At 47.9% G+C, this 14,183-nt stretch overlaps 1 protein-coding gene across 1 annotated transcript in view; it reads left to right on the forward strand.

The window, feature by feature from the left end:
* The first annotated feature begins 1,070 nt into the window (after window positions 1-1,070).
* The window catches only part of ANKMY1 (ankyrin repeat and MYND domain containing 1), a 293,230-nt gene continuing 280,117 nt past the window's right edge, over window positions 1,071-14,183 (forward strand). The window contains exons 1-2 of the mRNA XM_030217039.1: window positions 1,071-1,271; window positions 10,303-10,459. Of these exons, the coding sequence (XP_030072899.1) occupies window positions 10,319-10,459 (141 nt within the window). The 5' untranslated portion in view covers window positions 1,071-1,271; window positions 10,303-10,318. The remainder of the gene's footprint in view (window positions 1,272-10,302; window positions 10,460-14,183) is intronic.

The following is a 14,183-nucleotide window of genomic DNA, read 5'->3' on the forward strand; positions in this document are numbered from 1 at the left end:
ATAGCATTGCTAACTTTAAATATGTTTATTTATTTATTTGTAGCATTTGTATCCCGTATTTTCCCACCTATTTGCAGGCTCAATGTGGCTTACATTATGCCATAATGGCGATCACCATTTCCGGGTTCATATTTCGATTGGTAGTACATTTTGTGCATACATACAAGGTAATGAAGAGTACATTGTGGTTTTGCATACAAAAGATTTTGCATTAAGATGCACTCATACATGATACGGAGGAAAGCATTATGGCATTGCATAAAGTTTTCTAAGTGATGTAATGAATTGTAATATAAGTTAGGTCCTCGACTATAGAAATGTCATTTTCAATTTAGGAAATAGATTGCTTTATAGCGGTGGGGTAATGTTCAATTTCCAATGCATGTAAATTTATCTCATGTATATCCATTGTGGATATCCTGAAAGCCCAAGTATAGTAGTTGCAGGCAGGTTTGGGAAACCTAAAATTGGAAGAGTAGATTAGTCAAGTGTGGGGGAGGAGTAAGGGTTAAAGAATGGGATTTTAGCTCATCCCCTTTCTCAGAAGTTCAAGGCGACTTACATTCAGGTACAATAATCTAATGTACACTGTAGCTAAAAGTAGTGCAGTTTGCAGGAAGAACAAGCCCATCAATAAGTGGATCTGATTTAAGATAGCTAGGCTGTCAAAGGGCTCCCAGTCGGCCCTTTGTCCCAGAAATATTACGGGGGAGGGGTGGGAGAAACCAAGAGGATCTATTTCCAACCAGGGTGAGCCACTAGACATTTCAGCAGCAAAGTGAGGCTGGAGGATCCAATTTCAAAGCTGCGCTGGTGTAACCATGGAAACGGAGACGCTAAGACACATACCATTATTTACAAAGGGAGAGATCCTGAAACAAGATACATTATTATAGAAGCTAACTAACGTGTCCTCGCAGAGCGATTAAGTATGCTGCGGATGAAGTCTCACGCTGCTTAAACAACAGATCTGGCTCCGTTTTCATTTTAACTCGACGAAATGTTCTTGTTGTGTGCACCGTTACCGTGGTTTCGATCATCCTGAGCTGTATGTTGGTACGTGCCATGGATGTTGTCTGGACTTTGGGAAACTCCTGAAGGAGGGTGAGGGAGGGATCTTTTTTTCACCTAGGTATCCCCAATGTCCTGCTGCAGGAGTTTCAGCTTGTAACAATGTGCCCGCTCGTGTTCAACCAAGCAGGAGGAGGTCGGAAGAGCAGCAGCTGATGTCGGAGTTGTGAGCTGCAGTGGGTCACATCGGAAACCGGCAGGTGAGCTGCTGCGGCAGAAACAAGGAAATGAATACACGATCTCTCACTCTGTATTGAGGAATACTTAGATCAGTATTGATGTTAGTTACTCTGGGCAAAAGGTAAAAGACGGATATAGAGGGATCTGCTCGACCTCCTGTACCCATTTTCCGAAGGGGTCCGAGGCAATTAGCATTGGGTGGTTAATTTTAATGGTTAATTAGGAAGCTAGCTGTTTTTTCGGTCACTGTCGGTGGTGAAGAAAAACATTACGCAGGCAGAGCAAGAATAGTGCCCTAAGTTATTTATTTATTTATTTATAACAACTTAATTTTACAAGCACTAAAATAACTTGCCAGAAATACAGAGAAAATAACACACAAGAATTATTTCAATCAGGTAATTCTATACTCTTCCTTAGACCACAAAATAGGGGGATAAACATAAAGGAATCCTGTTCAGAAGGAATGGATCCTCAGGAGCTTGGCCGAGATTGGGTGGCAGAGCTGGTAGTGGGAGGGGGGGATAGTGCTGGGCAGACTTACACGGTCTGTGCCAGAACCAGTGGTGGGAGGCGGGGCATAGGCGTAGACTGGGGGGGCGAGGGGGGGGCAATGCCCCCCCAAACGACGCGAGGCGCCGCCGCGCCATTAGTTTAAAAAAAAAAAAAAACACATGCAGGCACGCGCTCCTCTCGGTCCGCTTGGCTTCCCTGCCCTCTCTGTCTGCTCCCGCCTTCCTCTGACGTCATTTCCTTTCGGGCGGGACGCAGACAGAGAGGGCAGGGAAGCCAAGCGGACCGAGAGGAGCGTGTCCGTCTACCTCTCTCTCTTCCTCCCTCCCTCCGGCGCAGGCAGCAGTCTTCCAGCGTTCCTGGCAGCGGTAGCGTTGTACACGCTGCCTTTGGCTCTGCCCCGAAGCCTTCTCTTCAAGTTCCTGTTCCCGCATAGGTGGGAACAGGAACTTGAAGAGAAGGCTTCCGGGGCAGACCGAAGGCAGCGTGTACAACGCTACCGCTGCCAGGAACGCTGAAAAAGCTGAAGACTGTTGCCTGCACCGGAGGGAGGGAGGAAGAGAGGGGGTAAACGGAGTCACCATCTTGGACCTCGGGGGGGGGGGGGAGCAGAGGGAAGATGGATGGGACTGGGAGGGGTGGGAAGCAGAGGGAAGGAGCAAGAAATGAATGGGACTGGGGGGGGGGGGAAGCAGAGGGAAGGAGCAGGAGATGGATGGGACTGGAGGGGTGGGAAGGAGCAGGAGATGTATGGGACTGGGAGGGGTGGGAAGCAGAGGGAAGGAGCAGGAAATGAATGGGACTGGGAGGGGTGGGAAGCAGAGGAAAGGAGCAGGAGATGAATGGGACTGGGAGGGGTGGGAAGCAGAGGGAAGGAGCAGGAAATGAATGGGACTGGGAGGGGTGGGAAGCAGAGGGAAGGAGCAGGAAATGAATGGGACTGGGAGGGGTGGGAAGCAGAGGAAAGGAGCAGGAGATGAATGGGACTGGGAGGGGTGGGAAGCAGAGGGAAGGAGCAGGAAATGAATGGGACTGGGAGGGGTGGGAAGCAGAGGGAAGGAGCAAGAGATGGATGGGACTGGGAGGGGTGGGAAGCAGAGGGAAGGAGCAGGAGATGAATGGGACGGAGGGGTGGGAAGCAGAGGGAAGGAGCAGGAGATGAATGGGACTGGGAGGGGTGGGAAGCAGAGGGAAGGAGCAAGAAATGAATGGGACTGGGAGGGATGGGACTGGGAGGGGTGGGAAGCAGAGGGAAGGAGCAAGAGATGGATGGGACTGGGAGGGGTGGGAAGCAGAGGGAAGGAGCAAGAGATGGATGGGACTGGGAGGGGTGGAAGGAGCAGGAGATGAATGGGACTGGGAGGGGTGGGAAGCAGAGGGAAGGAGCAGGAAATGAATGGGAGTGGGAGGGGTGGGAAGCAGAGGAAAGGAGCAGGAGATGAATGGGACTGGGAGGGGTGGGAAGCAGAGGGAAGGAGCAGGAAATGAATGGGACTGGGAGGGGTGGGAAGCAGAGGAAAGGAGCAGGAGATGAATGGGACTGGGAGGGGGGGGAAGCAGAGGGAAGGAGCAGGAGATGAATGGGACTGGGAGGGGTGGGAAGCAGAGGGAAGGAGCAAGAGATGGATGGGACTGCGAGGGGTGGTGAGCAGAGGGATGGACCAGGAGATGGATGGGATTGGGAGAGGTCAGGCACAGCAGAGGGAAGGAGCAGAAGATGGATGGGACGGAGGGATGGTGAGCAGAGGGAAGGAACAGAAGATGGATGGAACTGGGAGGGTTGGGGAGCAGAGGGAAGGAGCAAGAGATGGATGGGACTGGGAGGGTGGGGAGCAGAGGGAAGCCTACTGGAAAGAAGACATTGCATAAAACAGAAGACACTGGGATCAAAGCGAATAGAAAAACTAAATGATCAGACAACAAAGGTAAATAAAAGTATTTTATTCATAATTTATTAATTGAAATGTGTCAGCTTTTTGAAATGTGCATCTGTGATATTTTGCCTGTAAATTTCATTTCCTTCCTCCATATTAGCATATTCATTTAATATTTATATATGCAAATGATATGCTAATATGCTCCGCCCATTCTTTGCCCCCCCCAAATGAAACAGTCAAACTACGCCTATGGAGGCGGGGATAGTGCTGGGCAGACTTACACGGTCTGTGCCCTGAAAAAGACAGGTACAAATCAAGGTAAGGTATACACAAAAAGTGGCACATATGAGTTTATCTTGTTGGGCGGACTGGATGGACCGTGCAGGTCTTTTTATGCCGTCATCTACTATGTTACTATCCAGCTTATTTTCGAAAGTGATCACCGGCCATTTCCCGACATAAATCGGGAGATGGCTGGCGATTTCGGAAAAGCGGCAAAATCGGTATAATTGAAAGCTGCTTTTTTGACAGCATCACCGCTTTCCCGTCGTCTCGCCGGCGAAAGTTGAAAGGGGCGTGTCGCAGGCTAAACGAAGGCGAGACATGGGCGGGCATGGGTATGGCTACCAGATGGACGGCTTTCGCGGAAAATGAAAAAAAAAAAACAGCGATAAGCAGTATTTTGTTGGGTTTACTTGGTCCTTTATTTTCACGACCAAGCCTCAAAAAGGTGCCCCAACTTACTTAACACCATCTCTCATACTGGCACCCCCTCCATCTGTCATATCCTCAACCTCTCTCTCTCTCCACTGCAACTGTCCCTGACACCTTCAAGCACGCCGTAGTCACACCTTTTCTCAAAAAACCATCACTTGACCCTACCTGTCCCTCCAACTACCGCCCCATCTCCCTCCTACCCTTCCTCTCCAAAATACTTGAGCGCTCCGTTCACAGCCGCTGCCTTGATTTCCTCTCCTCTCAGGCCATCCTCGACCCACTTCAATCCGGTTTTCGCCCTCTACACTCGACAGAAACAGCACTCTCTAAAGTCTGTAATGACCTGTTCCTTGCCAAATCCAGAGGCCACTACTCCATCCTTATCCTCCTCGATCTATCCGCCTCTTTTGACACTGTCAGTCATGATTTACTTCTTGCCACACTGTCCTCATTTGGATTCCAGGGCTCTGTCCTCTCCTGGTTCTCCTCCTATCTCTCCCACTGCACCTTCAGAGTACACTCTCATGGATCTTCCTCCACCCCCATCCCGCTCTCTGTTGGAATTCCCCAGGGATCTGTCCTTGGACCCCTTCTTTTTTCAATCTACACCTCTTCCCTGGGCTCACTGATTTCATCTCATGGTTTCCAGTATCATCTTTATGCTGATGACACCCAGCTGTATCTCTCCACACCAGACATCACCGTGGAGACCCAGGCCAAGGTATCGGCCTGCTTGTCCGACATTGCTGCATGGATATCCAACCGCCACCTGAAACTGAACATGGCCAAGACCGAGCTTATTGTCTTCCCACCCAAACCCACTTCTCCTCTTCCTCCGTTCTCGATCTCAGTTGATAACACCCTCATCCTCCCCGTCTCATCTGCCCGCAACCTCGGAGTCATCTTCGACTCCTCCCTCTCCTTCTCTGCGCATATCCAGCAGACAGCCAAGACCTGTCGCTTCTTCCTCTTTAACATCAGCAAAATTCGCCCTTTTCTCTCTGAGCACACCACCCGAACTCTCATCCACGCTCTCATCACCTCTCGCCTTGACTACTGCAACCTACTCCTCACTGGCCTCCCACTTAACCATCTATCCCCCCTTCAATCTGTTCAGAACTCTGCTGCACGTCTTATATTCCGCCTGAACCGATATACTCATATCACCCCTCTCCTCAGGTCACTTCACTGGCTTCCGATCAGATACCACATACAGTTCAAGCTTCTCCTTCTTACCTACAAATGCACTCAGTTTGCAGCCCCTCATTACCTCTCTACCCTCATCTCCCCTTACGTTCCCGCTCGAAACCTCTTCTCACAGGACAAATCCCTCCTCTCAGTACCCTTCTCCACCACCGCCAACTCCAGGCTCCGCCCATTCTGCCTCGCCTTACCCTATGCATGGAACAAACTTCCTTAGCCCCTACGCCAAGCCTCCTCCCTACCCATCTTCAAATCCTTGCTCAAAGCCCACCTCTTCAATGTTGCTTTCGGCACCTAACCTTTATACGTTTCAGGAAATCTAGACTGCTCCAATTTGACTGCCCCTACTTGACTGACTGTACTTTTGTCCATTAGATTGTAAGCTCTTTGAGCAGGGACTGTCCTTCTATGTTAAATTGTACAGCGCTGCGTAACCCTAGTAGTGCTTTAGAAATGTTAAATAGTAGTAGTAGTAGTAATTCAAGTATATCCACTTTATATGGTATCAGAGTTACTTATTATTATTATTAACATTTGTATAGCACTACCAGACGCACGCAGCGCTGAACACATGACATAGAGAGAGACAGTCCATGCTCTGTGTGTGTGTGTGGAGGGGGGGGGGGGGGGGAGAGCACAGAAATGTTTCCAGCTTCGATTAAGGAGACATGCCTTGATACAGCATTAAATGTGAAACATGAGTTCATGTAGGATTAAGAGGTCTCCGAGATGACTGATTGCTTTTTAGAAAAATAGAAAATGAAGGAAGAAAACACTGCATTTAAAATTAAGTGTTAATTTGAATAATGGACTAAATAAGTTAATGATTGGAAAGTTTAAGAAATAAATGTAAGGATTAATGAGGAATGCCTGCCCACCATAAAAAGTGCCTGGCTCACAGTATACTACTACTACTACTACTACTACTTAACATTTCTAAAGCGCTACTAGGGTTACGCAGCGCTGTACAATTTAACATGGAAAGACAGTCCCTGCTCGAAGAGCTTACAATCTAAAAGACAAATGTACAGTTAATCTGAAAGGTCAGGCAGATTGGGGCAACCTATATGTTTGAAAGGTTAGGTTCCGAAAGCAGCATTGAAGAGGTGAGCTTTAAGCAAGGATTTGAAGATGGGTAGGGAGGGGGCTTTGCGTAGGGATTCAGGAAGACTGTTCCAGGCATAGGGTGAGGCAAGGCAAAATGAGCGGAGCCTGGAGTTGGCAGTGGTGGAGAAGGGTACTGAGAGGAGCGATTTGTCGTGTGAGCGGAGGTTACGGGCAGGAACGTAGGGGGAGATGAGGGTAGAGAGGTAGTGAGGAGCAGCAGACCGGGTGCATTTGTAAGTAAGGAGGAGAAGCTTGAATTGGATGCGGTATCTGATCGGAAGCCAGTGAAGTGACTTGAGGAGAGGGGTGATATGAGTATATCGGTTCTGGCGGAATATAAGACGTGCGGCAGAGTTCTGAATGGATTGAAGGGGGGATAGATGGCTGAGAGGGAGGCCAGTGAGGAGCAAGTTGCAGTAGTCGAGGCGAGATGTAATGAGAGCATGGACGAGAGTTCGGGTGGTGTGCTCAGTGAGGAAAGGGCAAATTTTGTTGATGTTGAAAAGGAAGAAGCGACAGGTTTTGGCAGTCTGCTGGATATGAGCAGAGAAGGAGAGGGAGGAGTCGAAGATGACCCCGAGGTTGCGGGCAGATGAGACGGGGAGGATGAGGGTGCCATCAACTGAGATAGAGAGTGGGGGAAGAGGAGAAGTGGGCTTAGGTGGAAAGATGAGGAGCTCGGTCTTGGACATGTTCAGCTTCAGGTGGCGGTTGGACATCCAGGCAGCAATGTCAGATAGGCAGGCAGATACCTTGGCCTGGGTCTCTGAGGTGATGTCTGGTGTGGAGAGATAGAGCTGGGTGTCATCAGCGTAGAGATGATACTGGAAGCCATGAGATGAGATCAGTGAGCCTAGGGAAGAGGTGTAGATAGAGAAGAGAAGGGGTCCGAGGACAGATCCCTGGGGAACACCAACAGATAGCGGGATGGGAGTGGAGGAAGATCCATGAGAGTGCACCCTGAATATGCGGTGGGAGAGATAGGAGGAGAACCAGGAGAGGACAGAGCCCTGGAACCCAAATGAGGCCAGAGTGGCGAGAAGTAGATCGTGATTGACAGTGTCAAAAGCGGCAGAGAGATTGAGGAGGATGAGGATGGAGTAGTGGCCTCTAGATTTGGCCAGGAACAGGTCATTGCAGACTTTAGAGAGTGCTGTTTCTGTCGAGTGGAGAGGGCGGAAGCCGGATTGGAGTGGGTCGAGGATGGCATGAGAGGAGAGAAAATCAAGACAGCGGCTATGAACGGCGCGTTCAAGTATTTTGGAGAGGAAAGGTAGGAGAGAGATGGGGCGATAGTTGGAGGGGCAGGTAGGGTCAAGTGATGGTTTTTTGAGGAGAGGTGTGACTAGGGTGTGCTTGAAGGTATCAGGGATAGTTGCAGTGGAGAGAGAGAGGTTAAGGATGCAACAAATGGAGGGGTTGACAGTATGGGCGATGGTGTTAAGTAGGTTGGTGGGGATGGGATCAGAGGAACAGGTGGTGCATTTCGAGGAGGAAAGAAGGCGGGGGGTTTCATCCTCAGTGATCTCTGGAAAGGAGGAGAAGGAGGCCTGGGTTGGTTGGTTGAGGGAGAGGGTTAATGGGTGAAGAGGGGGGGTGGGGGGTGATGGCTTGGTAGTGAACTCAAGGTTGATCTTTTGCACTTTGTCGTGGAAGTAATCAGCCAGTGATTGAGGAGAGAGTGAGGGGGGAGTGGGAGCGGGGGGTACCTTGAGGAGAGAGTTAAGGGTGGCGAAGAGACGACGGGGGTTGGAGCTGAGAGAATTGGTCAATTGGGTGTAATAGTCCTGTTTTGCAAGGAATAGGGAGGAGTGGAAGGAGGATAGCATGAATTTATAGTGAAGGAAGTCTGGATGAGTAAGAGATTTCCTCCAGAGGCGTTCAGCAGATCGTGCGCAGGAGCGAAGGTAGCGGATGCAAGGGGTCAGCCAAGGCTGGGGATTAGTACGCTTTGTGGGACGGGTGGTGGAAGGTGCGAGGGTGTCAAGGGCAGAGGAGAGAGCGGCATTGTAAGCGGAGACCGCTTTGTCGACAGTCTCGGAGGACATGATGGATGGGAGGAGATTAGAGATACTAGCAGATAAGGTGAGGGGGTCAATGGCCTGGAGATTCCTGGATGTGGTGGTTAAGGTTGGGCGGGGCGGAGGGGGGGGTGGAGAAGTGTGAATGTGATCAGGTGGTGGTCGGAGAGAGGAAGAGCTGAAGCTTGGAAATTGGAGGGTGAGCCGGATGAGGAGAGGACGAGGTCAAGACAATGGCTGTCACGGTGAGTAGGGGTGGTAGAGCACAGCTGGAGGTTGAAGGAGGATGTTAGGGTGAGGAACTTAGAAGCAAGAGGGTCGGATGGGTCATCAGCATGTATATTGAAGTCTCCGAGAATGAGAGACGGAGATGAGGGTTCAAGAAAAACAGAGAGCCAAGCATCGAAGTCGGTAAGGAAGGAAGAGAAGGATTTATTAGGGGGGCGGTAGATGACTGCCACTCTGAGAGGTAGCGGGTAGAATAGCCGGATGGAGTGGGCTTCAAAGGATGAGAAACAGTGAGACTGCGGTAGGAGGAGGGGTTGGAAACTACAGGAGGGCGAGAGTAGTAACCCAACACCTCCACCGCGGCCAACTGGGCGGGGAGTGTGAGAGAAGAGGTAACCACCATGGTAGCCTGAATGGTGGTGATACGGTTGTCTGACAGATCCTATACAAAAATACCCTTTAAATCTGTATAAAGGAGCTGTAAAATAGTCTGAGAGTTGGGCATTATTAGAAGATTAATTCAAGTATATGGCATAAAGCAGATAAGTAAAAGAACATTGAGAACCTTATTGATGGGTGAAATCAATAACCATATCCCCCACTCTCTTCCCTTCTAGGTCTCCCCTCCTGACCAACTTCTGCTTTAAAGTTTGGGTCCCATTAGCATCAGAATGCCAGAAGGGGACTGAGTTCTTACATAACCAGGGGGAAGGGGTGGAAAGATCAGAAGGTATCTGACCAGGGGGATAGAGAAGGATTGGAAGGTGTCTGATCAGTGGGTGTCGGGGGAAATGGGGAAGGATTGGAAGGAATGTCTGATCTGGGGAGGTGGGGAAGGATCAGAAAGGATGTCTGATTGGGAAGGTATAGGAGCATGTAATTGGTTGATCAGGAGGGGACTGGAAACGTGGCAAAGACACAGGTAGTTATCATTTTGACATTTGGCACCAGGGTCACATTAGATGCATAGCCAATAATGTGGAGGGCTACCTCTGACCCAGGCGTGTAACACGCTACCTGTGCACTGTGTGCCTTGTGCAGTAAATACAGGGCATGCTCCCTCATTTACTGCACATGCTTTGCACCTACCACACATTAATTTTTGCTGTTAACATGCAGTAAATCCAAAACCCTACCACAGTTTAGTAAAAGGTCCTCTAAGCATCCATCTTTGCTATAATTTCTTGTTCTCTTTGATAAAGTCCAGCAAGAATTTAGAATGTGGCTGGAGATAACAAATGAGCTATTTTGAAACAGTTTCATTCATACAGTAATTAAGGCAGCTTTTCAAACCAATGGTGTGATATATGTGACTCTGAAATGCTTGTTCTTCAGTTTGTAGTAGTTTTAATAACATACCTCGTCCTTTCTGAATTGGATTTCAGTGTAGCCAAAGAAGAAATGGATGCTGTTAAACAAATAGTGAAATGTTCCAGCAATAACTTGCACTATGTTGAATGGGAGGATGGTTCTACCTACAAAGGAAACTTTATATTGGATATAAAAGTTGGATATGGAGAATTCACATGGGCCAATGGAGAGGTAAATTAGGTGAAGATGACTTTTAGGTAGTATAATCATTTTGTTTCTGATGTGGTCAAATCTCTCTCTGCCAGAGACATGACTATTCCCTTATAAAAGACAATTTTCCATATTGTGGACTAAATTATTGTGATTATCAGTTTGATATACTTTTGTATTTTTGATTGTATTTTCTTATTCAAATACAATTATTGTGTTGAATATATATTGAAACATAATATATAATGAAAAAAAGACAATTTTTCCACTCTGCCCTCTCTTAAAATTTCACTTGAAAACATGCATTTTACTAGTGTATACTGAATTAAAATAGGTGTGTCTTTTTGCTCCTGTAACAGTGCAGAAAGCTAAAATGTTTAAGGCTTCCCCCCAAAATTGTATTATTTTGCATGGTGCATCTAATGTATTTCTGCAGAAAAGTGCAGTTTTTTCAGTGACCTATGCTTTGTATTGAAAAATTATTTCTTACCTGATAATTTTCTTTCCTTTAGTCACAGCAGATGAATCCAGACACTTGTGGATTGTGACCATCTACTAACAGGTAGAGATAGAGAGCGCTGAACTGCACTGTCTTATAAGATGGAATTCTCCTTGGTCAATCAGTATTTCTCATAACAAAGCAGAAGCAAACAGAATTATAAAATTTCTCCTTCCCCACAGGGAAAAGTGATAAACCAAGAACTGCAAACACGTAAACCGATTACTACAGTCCATCTAAAATATAAAAACGCAGCAACAATTTCCAACAGAGAACTAACCAACGGGAACCGCTGGAAAAATAGGGCGGGCCTCTGGATTCATCTGCTGTGACTAAAGGAAAGAAAATGATCAGGTAAGAAATAATTTTTCGTTCCTTAGCGTCAGCATCAGATAAATCCAGAGACTTGTGGGATGTACCAAAGCAGTCCTAAAGTAGGGTGGGAACCTGAAGCTCCCACTGCTATCACCAATATTCTAAAAGACGCATCTGAGCGTAGACATTCAAATGGTAGTGTCTGGAGAAGGTATGCAAGGAAGACCATGTCGCCACCCTACATATTTCCTCCAGAGAGAGCAGACAGGCTTCCGCCCAGAAATTCATGACAGCTGGGGTAGAAGGCACCCGGAATGTGGCTGGAAGTGGTTTACCTGCTAGTAAATACGCAGATGCTATAGCCTCCTTGACCCAGCGAGGTAGCATGGCTTTGTAAGTCACATTACCTTTCTGAGGTTCTGAGCAAAGCACAAACAAATGATCTGACCAATGGAACTATTGGTCACTTCCAAATAGTGTAGGAGTGCATGGCAAACGACATGGAAGTGGAAAGAAACAAAGGTTGATTGAGATGAAAGGCAGAAACCTCCTTAGGAAGAAAAGAAGGAACTGTGCACCCCTGTCAACCCTTAAGGAGAAATCCAGAGGATCTCAACAGGACAAAGCCTGGAGTTCCGAAACCCTGCTTGGACTGACATGTAGATCTCTGATTAAAACTAGGCTGCCCCGGACGATAGCACCTCAGAAAGATGCTGAATCTGTGAGTCACCCAGATCTTTCACCAACTTCACTAAGTCCTCACTAAACAACAGCTTGCCCTTAAAAGGGAAATGGTACTATGAAAGCATGCTTCCTTGAGATCCAGAGAGGTTAGAAAGTCTCCCTGCTAGATTGAAACTATTACAGACTACAGTGTTCCCTTTGTGAAATGTTGAACCTTTAAAACTCTGACTCTTTTGAAGTCCTCCAAACTCAGGTGGAAGCAAGCTCCCTTCTTAGGACTACAAACTGTTTCCCAATTGCAACTGGGGACAGTCTCGTCTGTGCCTAAATGAAGAAGCTTTTGCAAGGTGGTTTGACCTTCTTGACATTTGGGCCGGAGCTTGAGTGGAGATTCTAAGAAAAAATCTGCAGTGGAATTGGAGAACTCCAGTTTGTAACCTTGCTTTGGTTTGAGGTAAATTTGGTCCACTCATGGAACCAGGAGAGGTGTTCTGCTATTATGAAACCCAAGGAGTGAACCGAGACCCCATCATTGGGAGATGCAGAAAGCATTGGTAGACCTGGAGTTTGAAGCAGAGTTCTGTCAGCATGAAAGGTGACTTGTCTTTGTTGAAGTGGGAACTCTGAAAGTTAGGTTTGCCTGGCCTGTAGCACTTGGTATTGCAAAACCTAAGACGAGACTGAGAGGATTTAAAAGAATCTTTAGACTTGACCTTTGGCAGCCTCTGAGACTTGGGGTCCCCTAGGTCTTTACCCAACTTCTCTATCTTCCCCAAACAAAAGTTTACCTCTAAAAGGTAGCTTACTAAATGTGACTTAGAAGCCACATTAGCTGTCCAGTGCCTAAACCAGAGCTATCTTTCTGAGGGGGTCAAGAATTGGCTGGCATGGCTTGCATTGGAACTAACTAATGTGGCTGAGAACCAGAGCTATATGGTGTAGCAGAATGTGGCTGTTTGTACCATTGTACACTACTGGTGGCAAGCTGCAGTGGGACTTCAAACATCAACCTGTAGATCTCTGTGCTTACTCTCAGCTAGTTGCTTTAATCATTAAGCTATTTATCTAAATTGAAGTAGCTCTGTAATATTTGCTAGCTGTCCAGTTATACAATAAACTGCTTGACAAAGCAAGCAATATGGGAAGAATGAAATAAAATATGTCCCATTTGAAACAGAACTGAGTTCCACAGCCTTGAATCTTTAAACTTCAGGTTGAAAGCCAGCACCTTCCAGAATAAAACAATTTGCTGTAAACACTACACCTGGAGAAAATGCCACCATGGCAGCTCTGAGGTTCCATGGTTATTATCCTGCTTATTTTCGAAGGAGAAGGGTGCCCATCTTCCGACACAAATCGGGAGATGGACGCCCTTCTCCTAAGGGCAGCCAAATCGGCATAATCGAAAGTCAATTTTGGTCACCCTCAACTGCAGTCTGTCGCAGGAGCGGTGAAAGTTTAAGGGGGCTGTCAGAGGCATAGCGAAGGCGGGACGGGGGCATGGTTAACACATGGGCGCCCCTCGGCCGATAATGGAAAAAAGAAAGGCGGCCCCCTAACGAGCATTTGGCCGACTTGGTCCATTTATTTTCAGGACCAAGCCTCAAAAAGGTGCCCAAACTGACCAGATGACCACCGGAGGGAATCGGGGATGACCTCCCCGTACTCCCCCAATGGTCACCAACCCCCTCCCACCCTAAAAAAAATTAAAAACATTTTTTTGCCAGCCTCTATGCCAGCCTGAAATGTCATACCCAGCTCCATGACAGCAGTATGCAGGTCCCAGGAGCAGTTTTAGTGGGTACTGTAGTGCACTAAAGACAGGCGGACCCAGGCCCATCCCTCCCCCACCTGTTACACTTGTGGTGGTAAATGTGAGCCCTCCCAAACCCACCTGAAACCCACTGTACCCACATGTAGGTGCCCTCCTTCACCCATAAGGGCTATGGTAGTGGTGTAGAGTTGTGGGGAGTGGGTTTTGGGGGGGATTTGGGGGCTCAGCACACAAGGGAAGGGAGCTATGTACCTGGGAGCAATTAATGAAGTCCACTGCAGTGCCCCCTAGAGTGCCCGGTTGGTGTCCTGGCATGTGAGGGGGACCAGTGCACTACAAATGCTGGCTCCTCCCACGACCAAATGGCTTGGATTTGGCCGGTTTTGAGATGGGCGGCCTCAGTTTCCATTATCGGTGAAAACCGAGGCCAGCCATCTCTAAGTCTGGCTATCTCAACATTTAGGTTGACCTAA

The sequence above is a fragment of the Microcaecilia unicolor genome, chromosome 10 (assembly GCF_901765095.1).
Source record: "Microcaecilia unicolor chromosome 10, aMicUni1.1, whole genome shotgun sequence".
NCBI classification, from domain to species: domain Eukaryota; kingdom Metazoa; phylum Chordata; class Amphibia; order Gymnophiona; family Siphonopidae; genus Microcaecilia; species Microcaecilia unicolor.